The sequence below is a fragment of the Bactrocera oleae genome, chromosome 3 (genome assembly GCF_042242935.1).
Source record: "Bactrocera oleae isolate idBacOlea1 chromosome 3, idBacOlea1, whole genome shotgun sequence".
Lineage (NCBI taxonomy): Eukaryota > Metazoa > Arthropoda > Insecta > Diptera > Tephritidae > Bactrocera > Bactrocera oleae.
Window position 1 is genome coordinate 61,088,967 of NC_091537.1, and position 20,147 is coordinate 61,109,113.

Here is a 20,147-nt window from a genome sequence, read left to right on the forward strand (position 1 = left end):
CTGTATCGTTCTTCAAATTATTTTCTTTTAAGTACAATTTCAATAATTTATTTTTAATTTTAGCAAAGATGACAGGTTTGCTTTTTCAAACTGTCATCTAACGGTAAGTCCAGGAAACGAGCTGTTTCGGTGGAGTCGAACCATAAGGAGAGAGCTGTTAGATGGGTGGTGTTGGTTGGGCATGCAAAGAGGGTGTTAGTGTCATGTCAGTATATTTGGTATGTCGGGGTCGATTCTGGATAAGTAGGAGTTTGGCCTGCTACAGTACCCAGAACGAAGTTGCGCAAGGGTCATTCTAGATTATCATGGCAACTCGAGCTCTTCATCCACAGTGGATGGTGGTTTGACTCCAAGTACGCCATTCACTGAGAGGGAGTCGGTGAGGGGGTTAATGGCTCCACTGTGGATGCAGTCAATACATGTCTGAAGTTTTTTGCATCCGCAGTCTGGTCGGCGTACTGTTCAATGTCGTCGACGTAGTCAAGGAAGGATCTCTTGATGTTCCTAGGAAGAGCTTCCGCTTCAAGCAGACGACTGCAGGGGTGGTTTCTGCGAAAACATCCCATCAGAAACTACTTGGAGAGGAGTTCGTTGTGTTTCTTAATCGCAAGCATAGGGCCCTCGCCTTGTAAGTGTCCAACCGGAGATATCAAGAGGCATCCTGTGATAGTCCGGAGTGCAATGTTCTGGCATGTCTGAAGCTTTATCGTCAGCGTTGCACCACATCCAGGCGATAGGTGTGGCGTAGTTTAACCGGCCGGCCGTTTGTCTTGTATGTTACCAACAACTTTTCTTTGTCTTTTCCGCATGAGCACGTCGGCAAGCGACTGATGGATTTTGTTGCGGCTCTGTAGTTTGGCAGTTATCGCGATCGTATGAGGAGTGAAGGAGCACAGGCTGTCAAATGTTACACCTACGATCTTAGGGTTATTGACCGTCGGTAATGTAATGCCATCGACTGTAGATGACTTCGAGCCTAGATGCTTTAGCATTAACATGTTGATTCCATCTGAGCCAATGAACTTGGATGATTTAGCCTTGTTGACGACACTCTGAACCTCCCCATCGATGAAAGTAAGTGCCGCGCGGTCTTTTGGCGTTTTTTGGAGCCGTCGGGTAACACATCGTTTGGCCTTGCCTGCCGCAGAGTGTAGTGTTCCGGCTAAAATAGCTCGCGCACTTCTTCGAGTCCGGGGAGGCATGGCCATCGAAATGAAATTCAACCCGGTCGTCATGTTTCCTCGGATTTGACAAGACCTTGACAGTATTCCAAAGCATACTCACACCGATGAAGAGATTACAAAACTTCAAATGCTCTACTCATTTTGTCCGCTTATGCTGGTTTTCCATGTGCCGAATCTCCAAATTGAAATCTCTTATTCGGAGATCGCAGGGATTGGCATGGCGTAAAGTGTCGCGCTCACTAAAGCTAAAACAGCTGCTTTGGCATACTAGTAGAAATAAAATGCGGTCTTGTCAGATATACATTTATTATTATTGTTTATTTTACTTTTTTTTAAAGTAAATTGTTAATTTTTTACGGATAACCACTAATCAATTTAAAATAATCCTTCTGATTAACTGTAAATATGTATGTGCACAGGTATTTTAACATCATTTGTTTTGACCAAGCCTAATTTACAATTGGGTACAAACCCGGTAAGATATTGGGATAAGAGCCCTAATTTTTTCTTTGCCCAAGACATAGAATTGGAAGACCCTGTTTATTTTTTTTTCATGTTTTCCTAACCATAATATAGTTTAGCACTTTATATGATATGACAGATATCGAATAATACTAACCGAACGTTCCGTTTCCATAACAATCGAGTTAACGTCACCGGAACGGACCCGGATTTTTTCCCGCCAAGGACTGTCAAAATTCTGCCGCTACAACAACAACAACACTAACCGAACCGATATCGGTAAATCTGTGAAACATATTAATTAAATTGAGATAAATGGGAAGATGTATAGCCATACACTTAATACGACTCGCATGTGATAAGTTTCCGATGACTTCACGACTTTCAATGAATGGTTTGGGCCACTCAAATACTTGTGTTAGTGATAAAGTAGACGCTTCACAACATTTTTGCAACATTTTCAACGATTCCGTAACCGTGATTCCATTGAAAACACAAAATTCTAGCAAACACGTTAAATTTATTTTCAAAAATCTTTATATTTTCGCGTCGAAAACAAATAGCTGCCAAACACAAACTAAGTGATTCACGGAAATCAAACATTACATGAACATAAAAAAATGTTTTACTAATTTATGAAATTTTTTTTATCGATTCGGTTTGTATAAGCAGTTTAAATAGGTCAGTGCGGGTTATTTTTGATCGATCGCTTTATTTATTTATGTATTGACCACGCCAATCAGCATTGAAGGTACTTGAGAAAAAATACAAAAAACAAAATATATATAGGGCGCTGTGGTAGCATTTACTGGTGGGGGAGTTGCATAGATCAAAATCCTAGATTACAAGAGTAAATGTTTCTTGGTGTTATCGATAAAAGCCGTGTATGTACCTTCGTAGAAGTCAATCTTACCCTGAAGTGAATTGATAGATTTAGCCAGTCTATTTTGGGATCCAGTGTAGTAGAAACTGAGATCAGCAACCTGTCGACGTGCAGATAGTTTATTGATGTTAAAGAGCTGGTATACCTCATCAGTGAAGTAGGTGTGACTTGATGATGGCAATTTATAGGCCAGTGACTTGCAAAATTTGCGTTGGATACTTCTCCACTTTGTGTATTATTACATTTGAGAAAGGGGACCAGATAACTGACCCATATTCAAGGACAGGTAGAACCAAAGAATGAAAAAAAACTAGTTAGGGTGTATGGGCTGCTGAAATCTATACCGTTTCTTTGAATGAATCCGAGGGTTTTGAATGCTTTGGAAGTGATTTTATCAATATGTTTATATTAGTATAAATCCTAGATCCCTTATATAATACAAGGTGCGTTCCAAAGTAAACAGTAAAAAAGTAACAAAGTAAACTCTAGTGACGCCATCTAGTGCGTTAGAATCTGGTATCCTTTATCGACTTCCAGTAAAAATTTCATGACATTTCATCTATTGGAAGAGAAGTTATTGCGTTTTCAGTATGTCAGTATGTTTTTGTCATCGGTGCGAAAATGAGCTTCGAACAAAGAGCCAACATTAAATTTTGTTTTAAAATTGGTAAAACTTTTACCGAAACGTTTCAATTGATGAAACAAGCTTGTGGTGATGATTGCCTATCCCGTAGCAGAGTACACGAGTGGTTTCAACGTTTTCAAAGTGGTCGTGAGGACATAAATGAGAAATGAGCCGAAACCCAAAAAATCGCGCCTGGAGAAGTCAAAAGTGAAGACAATCCTGATTTGTTTTTATGATTCCAAGGGTATTGTCCACAAAGAATTTGTTCCACCCGGCCAAAACGTTAATGCGGTATTCTACCTTGTAGTTTTGAAGCGTTTGGTGCGCCGTATTCGACGTGTTCGACCCGAATATCGCGAAGATGGAAGTTAACGTTTGTTGCACGATAATGCGCCGTCTCATCGATCGAAACTTGTGGCCAATTATTTGACCAAAAATTACATTTTAACAATCAACCACTTCCCGTATTCACCTGATATGGCACCGTGCGACTTCTACTTTTTCGGAAAAATGCATTTGCCGATGAAAGGAAAGCGTTATGCAGACGTGAAGGCCATTCAAAAGACTTGCACCGGCATACTGGCGGCCATACCGGGCAACGAGCTGAAACACTCGTTCGGCATGCTTTTGGACCGTGCAAAAAGCTGTATTAAAGCAGAAGGAGACTTTTTTAATAAAATTAAGTGATTTTGCCGATAAAACCATTTGTTCTGTCTTTTTTTTTAAGTCCTGTTTACTTTGGAACACACCTTGTATAACGATCCTTAGCGGGTATAATGTAAGTTAATAGGATTCCTAATATGATTGTAAACCATTCACGGTTTCGTCGAACAATGGCTTTTGAATTTATTTGCAGTACCTAAAAATAATTTACCGCCTTTAAGCCTCACAAATTGCAAGAGTATCAAATTCGGATACACTAGAATTTAACCCTTATTTATTTGTTTATTTTGAAATCAATTCTTGAGAATATATATATATATAATAAATAAAAATGCAACCTTACAAAAACAAATGTTACATTTAGTTTTCCATTCCTTAGAATTTTTGTCTCTGATTCACAAGTGTTATTAAGTTTCAGTAGAATGACTCTTCTCAGTTTTTTTTACAACTAAACAGTAGAGACTTATAGTACAGGGCTATGTACTTATGTATGTATATGTATATTAAAAATATAATATGAACATAAAATACTTATATTATTCTCAAATACTAACCATAGCTCTTTTGACTTCACTGTGTTCCAGAAGTAATGTTGGCATTTTTGTACAACTTACAAAGTAGAACACGGTGTCATATCTGTAAATATATTTATTAAAAAAATGTGTTACATCAATATACTAATATTCATATGGAAGCAGTTTTAATGGCTACAGTACACATGTATATTTATGGTAGGTAGATACATTGAACAGATATAACGGAGTAAAACAAAGAAGCTTTCAAAGGGAAGTTTTCCTACTATATATGGTATAATGCATCGAAAATACAATGATGTGTTACTATGATTAAACTAATATTTATTATTGTGCTTCATTCTTATAAATTGATAGCTAGTAAATAAGATTTCCAATATTAATCTAAACATTGAGTATAATTCATTTCGCTAATGTAAAAATACTCCTTATGAGAATCTTGCCATTATTCAATTGATTATATCATATATATGTAATGGAATATAATTATAATTAAAACTTTATTACAGTGGTCGTCCAGTATAACGAATTTTATGTTGTACACCTAATTTTAGTTTTTTTTTTCAATAATAAATGGCTTTCTATTTGACATTGCAAACCAAACGAAATAGAACCAACCTCACGACAAAATTAATTTTGAACTGACGGAATTACGTTCAATTCAAAGTCAATGGAAACTTTCAAAGAATGCATTTATATTTTCTGCAGTTGTTGTACAACAGTTAAACTGCCATTAGTTAAAAAAAACCTTAGTTTTTGCAAATGCGAAGGTAAAAATATAGCAATGTTCCCAATATCGAATAATTAAAAATTTGAAGGAGTCCTCGCATATCCGTTAATATTTATTTATATATTTAAATCTCGTTATTACTATTATATGGGTAAAATATTGTGTTGATTATTTAAATAGCGTATAATAAACCTCTTTTGCGCAACGAATGGTGAACGCCATAAAGACCATTCGTACAGGCAACATAGGTCCGGTACTATTTGCAGATTCCGGCATAACTTAAGGAATTGTTTCGCGTCATTATGAACGGAAAACTGCCATCCGACACGATCAAAATCCTCAAAATCTTCCCCAAAAGTAGGTGCTATACTTATTTTTTTAAGTGTTTTATGATTCCGGGAAAATAAAATTCCAACTTCCTCAAATGTTTCGCGACAAGCAGTTAAACGCAAAGAAATAGCACGTGAAAATTTTTTACCACTGGTTAAAACTGGGCTCGATCTTTTAATATTTGACTCTTTGACAATTAGTCTGTCTAGTTGATTCGAGCTTACGCCGTACTCTTCGAAGTAATCCATCCATTCTTGACATTCATCTGATGCCTCCTCGAAAGTTCCTCCAGGAAAGACACAGTGTCCAAGAGCAAAAGCCGTGTTCGTAGTTCGTTCAAAGAGTAGAATCTGGAAATATGTTTATACGAAGAAACCATTAAGTAGTTCCTTATATTTACTTACGCATAAAAAAATATGTACACTTAATTGTTATTTATTATGAACGTTTCTAGCTAAATAATAAATAATTTACCAAAATCGATTTTCAAAAAAATCACCGTATGAATTTTTGAAGTAATTTTTTTTAACACCTTTTAGTTGTGAAATGTTTATTTTTTAATGTGTTATTTCAATATTTGTACTTAAATGCTGCATTCTTTTAAGAAGAAAGAAGCAAAAGCAATGATGTTTTTATTTCTATTATAATGAAAAACACTAAAATACAAGGTCAAGTAAAAATCCATTATTTTTGCTTTAAGTTGAAGGTTTCATTCGGCGTAGTTGAAATGAACCTATTTAGGATATGAAGCGTTTTGTTCGATAACTTGTTGACATTTTTAAAGTAAAGGCATTATAGCAAGGCATCATATTCGACGCAAAACTGTTGCAGTATAAGTATCAGCTGAGTATCTACACAAAAACACCAGTCTCGCAATATTGGTACAGTTACCGCCAATCACCAGAAATCATCCACTTCAGAAATTGATCGATTTTGTTGCGATCCGATTTTTTATCGTTGACTGATGTGGCATTCATACTTTTTTTGTAGCCAGCTTTATTTAAATGATTTCAAACGGTGCAAACTTTAACTCCTAGACAATCAAAATTGTGCTTATATGCTCGAAGTCAATGATTTCCATTGTTCTATTGATATTTTTGGAAATTCAGAATGTGGTGCATCTTTGAATCAAAATTACCGAAACGGAATCCGCGAAACCAAACGCATGATTAGCTGTTACCGTATCAGGACTATAAAAACTATTCATAGAAACTATCATAGAAAAACTGTAAATTCTCAGATTTTATCTTTGCTAGTGTCCATCCTAGACGCGTGCACAAATAACGCTCGATCGGACTTATATATGGGGAAGGAGTCCATAACACTTCTGTGGTAATCATCGCGATTCGTAGCAGCAATACATTTTTGACTCGAAATTTGCCATTGAAAATTGTGACATCGATGTTTTTCATTTATTTCTTAATTAATTAATCGCTTCCATTGCACAGCCGTGGTGGGTTAAAATTGCCAAGTAATATAACTGGATATCCATTTTTTATTTGTAGATGATGCGGTGGCATGCCTAGCAAATCCATTGTGCTCAAAAACTCTCTTGGGTAATTAACCGATCCGTTGGAATCGAAAACTGTATCTATTAATTTTATAAGACCAGTTGCCTGGTAACGACTACTGTATCTTGAAATTTAAATCGCTGTCCACATTTATAGGCTGTGAGCCGTGTGTTGCACTAATTTTTAACAAAACAAAAAAACGGTTTCACCGAAGCTAGAATATAGAAAAGTTTCCATACAAAACTTGATTTTGATCAATCAGTTTGTATGGCAGCTATATACTATAGTGGTCCGATATCGGCGGTCCGACAAATGAACAGGTTGTTGGGGAGAAAAGGGCATGTGCTAAATTTTACCATAGATCGATATCTCCAAAACTGAGGGTTCGCGTATCAACAGACGGGCATGGCTAAACCGACTCAGCTAGTCACATTGATCATTTATATACATATATTATATATTTTATAGTTTCTTCGACGTTGCCCTCTGAATGTTACAAACTTCGCATATTTGGTTGCAGTTCTATGCTACCATTCCTAATATTTAGCAATTGTACGGAATATTCATAGTTGTGCTGGTCGATCAATTTGCAATTTTACCCGCATATTTATGGGCATTCGAAGTGCTTGAACACTTCAACAAAAAAAAAAAAAACGATTGTTTAGTTTAAATCTTTTATTATTCTGTGCAATTATTCGAAAATATTTGTAAGCCATTATGTACTCATCTCAAATTATGATGGAACTTTTTCTCAACACTGCAATTATTTCCTTATTTTTTATGTCAAATGTTGCGTCCAAGAAAAAACTTCTTGTTCAGTAGCAACAACCAGTAAAATATACAATCCTTACTGGTCAGCTCCCATAACTGCACAAATTTAATAAATACGTTTTTATTAATATTTTCATACAAACCCAATTTCAACAACTAAACGCTTCAATGGCTGACGAACACTATTTTGTTAATATTTCGTTCAAATTATCTCTGATAGACGGACCAAATGCATAGAATGATCGGACGGAATTTATCAAATGTGTAAAGAAAATTGTGTTGCTCCTGTTTTTATACCCTTGCAAAATGTTGCTGCAGAATATAATAGTTTTGTTTACCTAACGGTTGTTTGTATCACCTAAAAATAATCAAGTAAAATATAGGGTTATATACTCGTATATACATATAAATGTTCAATATGATGAGAAGAGTTCAATTCCTAGTGACTGTCTGTCTGTCAGTCTATGTAAGCGATAACTTGATTAAAAATTAAGATATCTTAATGAAACTTGGTACACATGTTGTTTGGAAAAATAGTAAGAGTTCAAAGTTGGGAGTAATCGGACCACTGCCACGCCCAAAAAATGCCATTAATCGAAAACGTATAAAGTGTCATAACTAAGCCGAAAATTATGCTATGTTCGCACCGAATTGAAATCCTTTTGAAAACACAATTTGTGGATTGTGGAACCAAAGTCGTTCTGACTGACATTGTGTGTTTTCGATGAGTTTTCATTGACAGTTCACACATCTATTGGTTTACATTTGTTATGTACCCTACAAGAACAGTGACGGTCATCTGATGGGTAATATGACAGTCATAGCTGAAAAAATTTTGTCAGCGCGCAGAACAAAGTTTCTATCATTTTCTTTAGAGTCTTGTTTTCTTTTTGTTTGTTTGCTTTGTTTTTTCTGAGTCATTGCTGACCATAAATCCGTCATAGCTGAAAATTGTCAGTTATGACTGAAAAGCTATCAGAAGTGAAAAATTCTTTAATAAATTTCAAACTTTTAATCAAAATTAGTTATAATAATATACTTAAATATAAAAAGGAACGCAACAAAAATCCTCCTCTCAATAGCTCTGCGTACGTCTGTCACCAATCAGTGGATAGTTCTGAATTTAAAAATGCAAATGTAAATTAACAGTACTGACATATCAAATGTGAGTGTATTGGTGAATCCATCAGCAGTTTCTTGTAGGGTACGTTTAGGCACATTATGGAATGTAAGCAAATTGTCAACTGACATTTAGGACTGGCAAAATATTGTGACGAACACGGATGATAGAACCAAATCGAATCAACGATAAACTACCAGAAGCAACTAGTTACGGAATTCGTAGTTGCCAGAATGTTCTAGAAGCAATGTTTTGTTACAGATTTACTATATAAGGGCTGCCGGATTGTGCAGCAAAGACAGTTCTAGTTAGAGTATTGTCGTGTTAAGAATAATTGAGACATAAGCAAGAAGTTGTAAGCTCGAATATCGAGCAATAAGTGTTAAGTTGTTGGAATTAGAAATAAAGATAAGTGTGTAGCCATTAAATTGGGGAGTTTTATTTAACAATCCAGTGATCGAACTCAAGAGTGAGTTACAGGTAGACGATTTATCGAGAAATCCGTTACAATTGGTAACAGAAGTGGGATTGTCAAATAAATTCCCAAGGAGATAATTATTTAAAAATGGCCAAGTTAACGATCTGAAGATTCCACAACTGAAAAAGGAGCTGGAGCAACGGGGTTTGGCGACAAATGGATTAAAAACGGGCGTATGCCAGCACAGGTGTCCTCACAGTCGGAAGAGGAGGAAGCGTGTGTACCAGTACAAGGGTCCTCACAGTCGAAAGAGCTGGAACTGCGTATGTCAGGGCAGGTGTTCTCACAGTTGGAAGAGGAGGAAGCGTGTGAACCAATAAAAGGTTCCTCACAGTTAGAAGAGCAAGAAGCTTGAATACCAGCACAAGTGTCCTTACAGTTAGAAGAGCAGGAAGCGTGTATACCATCACAGGTGGAAGATCAGCATAAAATTGAACCTGAAACGGATGACTCTTTGCAAGAAGATCCAGATTTGGAAGGTGCATTACATGAAGTGGAGTTGAACCAATGTACAACGATTGGAGAAATAGCTACAGGAAGGCCAATCACATAATCATATTGGGCAGAACGGAGCAGTTTAAAGTTAGTGTATGGCTGCTTGCATCGAGTATGGATAAGCGAAAATGGGCAAACCTTCCGAGTACTTATGGTTGTTCCAAGGGTTGGAATTCCTGAGGTTCTAAACGTGCAGTACAAATGTCCAAGAGGAGGGCACTTGAGAGACATGAAATCCTTGGAGAATTTGAAGCAAAGGTTTTATTGGACTGGTTGTCAATCAGATAGAAAGGATTGCGAAATATGCTGAGAACATTGTAGCTAAAGGATCAAGGTCCAGGATTCATGGGCAGATGAAACAGCACAATTCGCGTGCGCCAGTTGAGAAAATAGGCGTGTATGAAGATGGTCCATTCCCCACCAATAAATTAGGAAATAGTCATGTTTTGGTAGTCAAGGACCATTTCAATGAATGGCCAGAAGTATACACAATTCCTAATCAAGAGACTGAACCAGTGGCGGAGGCATTCATCAACAAGTGGGTAACGAGATTCGGTGTTCCAATGGAGTTACGTTCTGATCAAGAATGGAATATCGAGTCAGCTTTAAGTCAAGGGATGTACCAGAAACTGAGTATCCGGAAAACGGATGGAATTAACTCCAAGAAGAGAAGGACGGCTAACGATGTCAGCACCAACCTAGAAGACGAGATGGGGGACATAAAAGCTTTCTGTTTGCTATCGCAAATATGTCTAATCGGAACGATCAGACTTAGGTGGAGGGCAGTGTGACGAACATAGATGATAGAACAAAATCGAATGAACGATAAACTGCCAGAAGCAACTAGTTAGCGAATTCGTAGTTGCCAGAATGTTCTAGAAGCAATGTTTTGTTACAGATTTACTATATAAGGGCTGCCGGTTTGTGCAGCAGACACAGTTCTAGTTAGAGTGTTGTCGTGATAAGAACAATTGAGACATAAGCAAGAAGTTGTAAGCTCGAATATCGAGCAATAAGTGTTAAGTTGTTGGAATTAGAAATAAAGATAAGTGTGTAGCCATTAAATTGGGGAGTTTTATTTAACAATCCAGTGATCGAACTCAAGAGTGAGTTACAGGTAGACGATTTATCGAGAAATCCGTTACAGTATGTCTTCTAATAATATCGATTAAACTAGAGCTAATATATCTAATAATATCGATTAAACTAGAGCAGGCACCGATTATAATGAGTGGAATGTAAGTTTTCAAGGCGTTTTCAGCGAAAACTGTGTTTTCGTTTGACAGATTTTGTATGGATGAAAACACAAGTTTTTGCGTGAAAACCTCTTTTGTCTATGAAAACACGAATTTTGTTTCGGTGCGAACATAGTATTAGGATAGATAACTCGAATTTGGCAAAACTAATTACATCAAGGGGGGGCACCTGCGGCTTTAAAATCTTTAAAAAAATGGGTGTGGCCCCGCCGCCTAATAAGTTTAATGTATATATGTATCTTCCAAACGAGTCAAGCTATATCACTCAAATTTACACAGAACAAACTTCAATCCTTCTTACGAAAGTGTGAAAATAGGTGTAGATGATAAACCCACCTACTTCCCATAGTTTTGTTAAAAACTACTAAAAGTGCGATAAATCAATAACCAAATGCGTCAGAGAAATGGAGAAAACCAGATCAAATATCCGGCTGACTTTACTCCATATAGATTGGTGGTTGTATGTAAGATATGTACCTTAATCAAATCCAGGGAGCATTTTTATTAGTACGTGGTATGTTAATAGTATGTGGTGTTGGCAAAAATAGACAAAAACGGGCCAATGCTACCCTCAACTCCCATATACTACATATTAGGTGTAGTAAAAAGAAATCCAAAAATTTTGCAAGAAATTTAATGCTTTAATTATTACTTTTCGTATCCAGCCTTATTCAAATAGTTCCAAACGGTTTTATGTTTAGGTCCTGGTCAATCGTAATCGATGTTTGGACTCGGCGATTTCTATTATTTGATCGATTTTTCGATAATTGCTCTTTCAGGGCGTGGTGCATCTTTGACATCGAAATAACCAGAACGGAATCTACGAAATCAAAATTGGGCATGATTGGCTATTACAGTATCAGGACCATAAACGCTATTCACATTTTCAGCCGCCTGGCTTGGGTTTTCGCCCTTATCTAAGAAAAAATGTAAACTATAGCTATTTTTTCTTCGCTAGTGTCCATCTTTGACGCGCTCTCAAACAAAACTGAATCAACCAATCACAAAACTGTCAGAAAAGCTAGTACGAAATGTCATCTTTCTAACGCCATCTAGCCGAACCCGATCGAACTTAAACAACGCGAGATACAGATAAATAATGCCATCTATCCATCACGAAATAATGGATTTCTTTTTACTAATGATTTTTGTTTTTCTAACAGTTTTCTTAAAAATCATGTGGTTTAGGGGTGAATTAGAAGGGAATTGGTCTAGATCTTTTTCTAAACCTATAACCCTAATATAATGTATTCCGATCCTTTGGTTGACGTTTTCCACATCAACTCACCATACGAGTATATTCAATTTAGCCTCTTTGGTTGAGTTGATCTCACATGTATCTCATTTAAAAATGTTTTAATATAGTTTTGGTTGACGCGGTCTATGACCTTCAAAATAAGTTAATATAATACCAAATTTGATTGTAATTCATTCAAGATTTCGTCAAATAATGAAGTTGAACTATTTCCCACATTTTTTAATTTTGCCAACACCTGAAGGTATTTCCCCGGCTTTCATCCTTGCAAGTTGCAAGAGTATAAAATGTTCAATTACTCCCGAAATTAGCTCTTCCTTACTTGTTTTAAATTCTTATTCATTTTCGGAACATTGCTACAGTTTGTATTAAAGAACAAAACGCAAAATGATCACAGCGGCTCGGTGGCTCAACGGAATCTAGTGGGATAATTGTCATTCATCAGTAAAAATATAGTTCGGAGTTTCAGTATTTTATGTCATATAATTGTATGCTGTAATTTTTATTAATGCTATTGTCACGTTAAAGTTTTGGTCACCTCTGTTCAAAAAAAAATTGAGTTGTTTTTCATTTTGGTAAGTTGTTTCGTGGATATGTATTCAACTTAAGTACACGAGTGTAAGTATATAAATATACTTTGTCCTTCCTAAATATAAATAATTTTGTGAAACATACTAAATTTAATAAATTACAACTTCTGTTCACTTTTGTGAGTCTAACAATACATTTTAAACATAAGTTTTTGCCTCGCCTCTATATATGTACAGCTCTTATAGCCGTCCAAAACCGTTCCCTTTCGAGATATGTTATGGGTTATTATTGTTATATAAGACCCATCGCAGTGGCATATCCTTTTCGGCATGAGATGCAACTGCATCAGCATGAAATATTTATGATTTATAGACCTCGTTGTATATTTTGCATTTGATTGCTGGTTAGGGTATAGTCTAACATATTGCTTTTCCTACCAGAGTCGGAAATTTTTTGTGCCTTACCCTCTTATCAACTTTCATCTACCAATATTTGCAGGAAACCAATATAAGCAACAAATGCATAAATTTTGAAGATCAGTGCTATAAATGGATAATGTTCTGGTCCAAAATAAGATACATAATGTTATTTAATTCAAGAATAATGTAGATAAGACTCGTCATTTGTGATAAATTTGTATTTAATGGATTCTGTAAATATTTATATTGTGTATATTATTATAAAAAGTGTGTAATTAAAATATTTATTGAGTGATTAGTAAGTGTTTGAAATGCAGTGTTTAAAAAGCTATTTAAATGGAAAGATTTATATGTAAAACAGTTGTGTTACAAACATTAAAAATTCGTGTAAACGCTACCGCTACAGCGTATTAATTTTTAAACCCTGAACTGAGCCACGAAGTTTGTAACACCCACAAGGAAACCTCGGAGGCACTATAAAATATAAATGTATGGTAAATCATCAGCATGACGAGCCGAATCGATTTAGCCATGTCTTAGTTTCTAAGTTTATGCGATATCGAGCCGAAATTTTGCACACGTCCTTTTCTCTTCAAAAAAACTGCTCATTTGTCGGACCCGCCGATATCGGCACACTGTATCATATACCTTTGATACAAACTGATCGATGAAAATCAAGTCCTGTATGGCAAATTTTTTTAGTTGACGAGACGTCTTCACGAAATTTTAGGCAGATTATTTCCCAACGGTACAATTGTTCTAATCGGACCACTATAGCATATAGCTGTCATACAAAATTACTGATAAAAATTAAGTTATTGGATGGAGTATTTTGTAATTGTGAAGGGCTTATATCTTCGGTACAACCAAAGGTAACATTTTTTTGGGGTAGCTATTTGTGCATTACTTAATATGAAGTAAAGGTGCAGAAACAATATAGTTTAGTCTAAGTGAATAAAACTGAACAATAGTATAAATGTAAAATTTATTATAAATCGAAAAATAAAATACTTTAAATAGTTGAATTTCTGAACTTTAAATGCAAAAATTTTTACAATAAAGTTTCCCGCGGCTATACCATATATATCTATATGTACAGCTGTGTTCATAAAAATAGCAGTGCTCATGAGCTGCAACTTTAAACTTAATTTTATATATCAAAAAGTAAATGAATGTTCACAAATTTAATTTTGTTTTAACTTTGTGATTATTTTAAACAAAAACAAATCAATTTATTATTCAAAACGTTGTTAATTTTTTTTACATTATTAATTTAAACAAAAAAGTGCTGTTTACAGCTGTTTATAAAAATAGCAGTGAGTAATGAAAACAGTGGAATTAGTTGAAAAAAACATTGTTGAACTCCAAAAAACTATTTTAATTTGTTTGCTTGGGTTAGTACTTAGTCGTGTACCCATTATGGCCTGGCAACTGCGAGGCATAGAAACCACCAAGTCCTGGCAGCGCTTGACAGGGATCCGCTCCCATGATTTTTGAACAACCTCCCAATGCTGTGATCGAGATGTTGGATTTGCATTGGCAACATATCGTTTAACATCTCCCCATAGGTTTTCAATTGGATTTAAATCCGGAGACTGCGCAGGCCATGACATAAGATCGATCCGCTTTGATGCCATCCAGCTTTTGACCAGTTTGTATGTTTGGGGTCGTTATCTTGTTAAAACGTCAATTTTAGTGGCATTTCCCAATTGGCATAAGGAAACATAAAATTTTCTAATATGTTAACATATACAGATCGATCCATGATCCCATCAATCATGAATATAGGGCCCACTCCACTGTAAGAAAAACATGCCCATACCATAATACTCAATCCGCCGTGTTTAACTGTCTTCAAAGTGTACCTAGGATCGTACTCTGTTTTAGGTGGACATCTGACATATTGTCTGGAGCTCTTTTAACCAAATAACACAATTTTACTTTCGTCACTCCAAAAAATATTTCGCCACTTTGTAATGGGCCAATTAAGGTGACTTTTGGCGAACTCCAAACGTGCTTTGACATGTCTGGTGGCTAACAGTGGAACTTTTCGTGGATGGCACGCTTTGAGATTTTGTTCTTTAAGACGTGGTGTGGTTTCACGTTGGATACCACGATTTTCGGGCATTTCTTTAAAGTTTAAAGCATTATGAATCATTTTAGCAGAACATCCACATATTTCTTGGATGTCTTTATATGTTTTTCCCAGGTTTCTTAGTTGCACTATAATATTTCTTTTTTCAGGAGTACAATGTTTGCCCCTGCCCACTAAGTTAAAAAATATAAATTTATTTTACTGTTTTCTAATGTTAATAATAGTCACTAACACAAAACCACTTACTTTTTATCAATTAAACGTCTTAACAAAATTTTTTTGGCTTATCAAGATACGCACTGCTTTCTTCCTTATACACATTCTATTCTACAACAACGATGCGTAGACGTTGGAATAATCGTAACGGAACTTGAAAAAAATAACATTACTTGATTGCATTTCTCGCACTGCTATTTTTGTGAACACAGCTGTATATATAAATCGATTTTTTTTTTCGTAGTATTTATTTATTATACGCATCAGGGATGGATGACTGGTATGTATTGTAATATGATTTGTCTATAATAATAAATATAGTTCTATGAAACATATTCAATCTGTTGTTGAAACTTTAAACGCGTTTTTCTCGAAGCAGCGTTTTTACGGTCAACCCGGATGATAAAAAAAAAACAGTTTTTATCCAAGCGATTGGGCTGAAATTTGGTTATTTTAGTCTAAAAAATATTTTTTTTGTACACTCTGAGATACTATTAACAATGTATTATTGTACAAACTGATTGAATTTTATTTTTTCCAAATAGAATATTCCCAAAAAAAGGATTAAAAAAATTCAAGTTACCTGAAGAACTTTATAAACAAATCTATATCAATATTTGTACATAAATATGTATGTCTATGTATACAAAAGAAAGAAAGAAAAACTATTATTAATCGGCCTCAATTGGACTGGATACCATTCTCGGACAGTTTGCATATCTACAGGTAACACAAAAGTTAGTCTGTATTTAGCAACATATACATAAGGGGTCGGCTTTAGAAAACCGCCCCAGGATTTCGGTGATAAAATGGGTATGGACGGATGGAGGAAGTCCTCTAGATCATGAATATATATCGATATAGCCAGGAAACTTATAGTTTTCAAGATATTTACGTTTAAAGTTGAAAATGTCATCTATTTAAAGTACGTATATTTTCGATTTCAAATGAATTTTACACTTATATTTTTAACTTTTATATCCACTAACATTTCACTAATTCGTTTTTACACATTTATTTTATATTATACAGTGCATATATGTTTAATTCAATATTTAACTTTTTGTTCAATTTTATTAATTCGCACAATAACAAATGGGTTGCATAATGCCAAATAACCAGTGTCACCATACTAACATTTTTTGCAGGCGAAGAAAAATGATATAAAACAGAAAGATGATACCCCAAATACAGGAACCATAATCAGTTACGGACAATAATAAAGTTTCCTGCACTTCAGAAACCCCGGTGTTGGATTGACCGTGGTTATTTTTTTGAAGCGCGGTCGAAGGGCGCCAACGCAAAAAGGAATTCTACGCGAAAAAAACTGGTACACCCCGGTGTTGGATCGACCAGGGTTATTTTTTTTGAAACGCGGCTGTAGGCCGCCATCACAAAAAGGGGGTACTAAACGAAAAAATAATATTGCCATAGGAGGTATAACATTAACTTAAATATTAATATTCTTTAACGGATATTGTTAATCCTACTTTTGAAACAATGTACAAACAGTTTCGTTTTATTATATTAGAATAATTTTTTTAATATTTTATTCTTTTAGGGTTCTTCTATTTGGGGTATAATATGTTTACTTTATTTCTTTCAGTTCATTTACAAATGATGTCGATAAGGTAACACTGGTTATTTGACATTTTGCAACCCCTTTGTTATTGTGTGAATTAATAGAATAGAAAAATAGGTTAAATATTGAAATAAAGCAATTTTCGCACTATATAATGTAGAATCTGTACAAACGAATTAAATAGTTGAAATTTTCATCTAATATCTCGAATACTATAAGTTTCCCACGGCTATATCTGTGTATATTCTTGATCTGAAGGACCTCCTTTATTCGGACATACCTATTTTATTACCGAAATCCTGGGACAGTATTCTAAAGATACTAGAAGAGCCTTCAGTATCTTTGGACTGGTATTAAAGTAAGTAATCTACTGTTATTTTGTTTGCATATAAAATCGTATCGAGTGTCTTATGTATTTTGATGTTACTTATCTTTGCCACATTGTAACTCACTTATCGATCTCGTCCACTATTTGAAAATATACTCATACATACAGCATATACATTTATATATGTATACTTATACCTAATGGCTTCATTTTCAATGTATTCATTATTTCAGAGGCAGCCTCAACAGTTTTTATATCATTCTCTCAACACACAATGGTGCAATGTAAAAACGCAAGGAATGTGAACGTTTAATCTCTGAAATTGGTGAAATGTCCCTTTTCAAATAATTTGTAGTCGAGTTTTTGGCGAAAACCCCTAGAAGAACTAATGTATTACTAATTGTTGCCAGTGGTCGAAATTCGACCAATAGAAAATACAATTTATTAACAATGTTAATAATATTTAAATTGTATTAAAGAATTTGAACAAAATCTAAAATTATAAAAATAATTATTCTATATATCTGTATCACGATTCACGTTAATTGCCATACAAATCTCTTTCTGCGTATTGTATACTCTATCACAATGTTCCTTCATTGTACGAAATGAACGAATAAATGGATTAATTCTATCTAGTTCAACGAAAATTTGTCTCATTAAAACATCATCGCAAGTTTTATTTGATTGCTCTCGCATTCTATATTAAACAGCTGTATCGACATCGTAAAGATACAACTAAACATAATTCAACGTACGACCATATGCTGTGACATGGTCCATATTTTAATGTCGTAAATTTTGAAATGATAAATTTCTCTTAAAAATGTGTCAGAAATATTAGCTTCCGAACTGACCATAGCATAGGCCGAATTGTAGCTTCAAATATTGTAGAAATATTTTTTGCACTTTTTATTTTTATTTATATTATTTGATGTAAGGCCGTCATATAATATAATGAATTAAAAAAATTATTTTGTGTTAACAGTGGAAGATGGACTTTACTCTCATGACAACACATAAGGAAGGAATTTGTTTCACGCATTGTAGACTCTGAAGCAAAATGCCTAGCTAAACAATGACTACAAACCAAGTTCATAGAACCAATATGAAAGGCATAAAAATTAGGCGGTATTTTAACCAAGGCACATTTGAACGAACTTCGCAAAGGAACTCAATTATGATCAACATTTGACGTTGTTCAATTCAATTAAATTTAAATTAAAAATAAATTTAAATTTGTAGTATTAATAACATTACGGTAGGGCATTTTAATAATTGAATGAATGACTGATTAGCAATAAATATCACCTACCGAACATACAAGTTATGTTCACAATTTTGATTACAAATTGAAAGTAAAGAAAGAAATAAACTCACCAATAATAAAGGAAAATGAGAAGAAATAAATTATCTCTCAATTTGAATTCCGCTTATGTCGATTCAACCAACTAATTAATCTTGGAAAAAGATGGTAACAATTTTAATTATCAAACAATGCACTTAAAATTTACCTAAAAATTTCTAACTCACCAAAATAAAATGAACGTTGTCAATAAAATTTTCGTTAACAGTTGCAACAAACTAACCGTATGCAATGAAAAGGAAATAATTCAATCACTTGTTATTTCGTTGTTGATATTGTCGATTCAACCAACTACATAAAACAGACCTTAGAACAAAATTTTTCAAAAATTAACCATCACAAAAAAAACATTTTCTAGCAAATTAACAATCACACAAAGCACTTAAAATTAATTTAAAAATTTCTAATTCACCAGAATATTCACAAACAATACTTGAAATTTAATGTGCGTCAAAAACATAATTGCAACAGAATTCAGTATTGAAAAACGAAAATTCCAAATACAATTAAAAGTGAAGAAAAAACGCAACCACAAATCCCCCGTAATCGATATACAATTATCCGATATATGTATTTGCAACTTATACAGAACAGCGACGATATGTACTTCTATATACGACTGTGTTAAGTGTGACACGCAAAGTAGATATAACATCGACCAACGGTATAAATTTTATCCATATATGACAACGGAAGCACAGTTAACAAAAATTTTGTTTTAGCGTATTTATATATAGATATTTAAACTATATAAAAATATTGTATATATTGGATTTACTTTTACTACTATTACTATTATATTATAGGTATATATATATATTATATATACATATGTATATGTATATATAAAAATTACATATTTACGTACATATATGGCATTAATTGATTTGAATGGTTAGTTTAAATATAAATACCTTTTTTAAAAAAAAAATATAATAATAATACAATATATACTGAAATTTAGTTAAAAGAATACAAATTAGTTATGGTAACAAAAAGGTAACCGATATGCTAACATATGCATTTGTTAGAGGTAATAGATGGATAAACAATAGAGTAACACTTCAATGAAAAAAAAGTAACATATATTTGTTACTGCTAACAAATATGTACGAAATGCGCTAACATGTTTGTATGTTAGGGGTAACAAACTGCTAACCAAAACAATAACCCTTATGGTAACTGATATTTCTGTTATGAGTAACACCTAGGTAACCCATTCGCTAACACATGTAAATAACAGAGGTAACACATAGCTAACATATTCGCTAACACATGTATTTGTTGCATCTAATAAGCTGTAACCAATATATG

The 20,147-nt window shown here is 34.2% G+C and overlaps 1 protein-coding gene and 1 long non-coding RNA gene across 2 annotated transcripts; one reads left to right on the forward strand and one right to left on the reverse strand.

Annotated features, from left to right (window-relative positions):
* Positions 1 to 4,154: 4,154 nt before the first annotated feature.
* On the reverse strand, positions 4,155 to 8,943 carry LOC106621935 (acyl-coenzyme A diphosphatase NUDT19). Its single transcript, XM_070106525.1, has 3 exons — positions 8,845 to 8,943; positions 5,273 to 5,760; positions 4,155 to 4,453 (listed from the first exon to the last, which is right to left on the reverse strand). Exons 1-3 carry the CDS (start codon positions 8,941 to 8,943, stop codon positions 4,360 to 4,362), a joined length of 681 nt encoding a protein of 226 aa, XP_069962626.1. The 3' UTR covers positions 4,155 to 4,359.
* Positions 8,944 to 17,190: 8,247 nt separating this feature from the next.
* LOC118681193 (uncharacterized) lies at positions 17,191 to 18,132 on the forward strand. The gene is made up of 2 exons (XR_004976878.2): positions 17,191 to 17,497; positions 17,701 to 18,132. It is a non-coding gene; the product is annotated as an uncharacterized lncRNA (long non-coding RNA).
* The last annotated feature ends 2,015 nt before the right edge of the window (positions 18,133 to 20,147 follow it).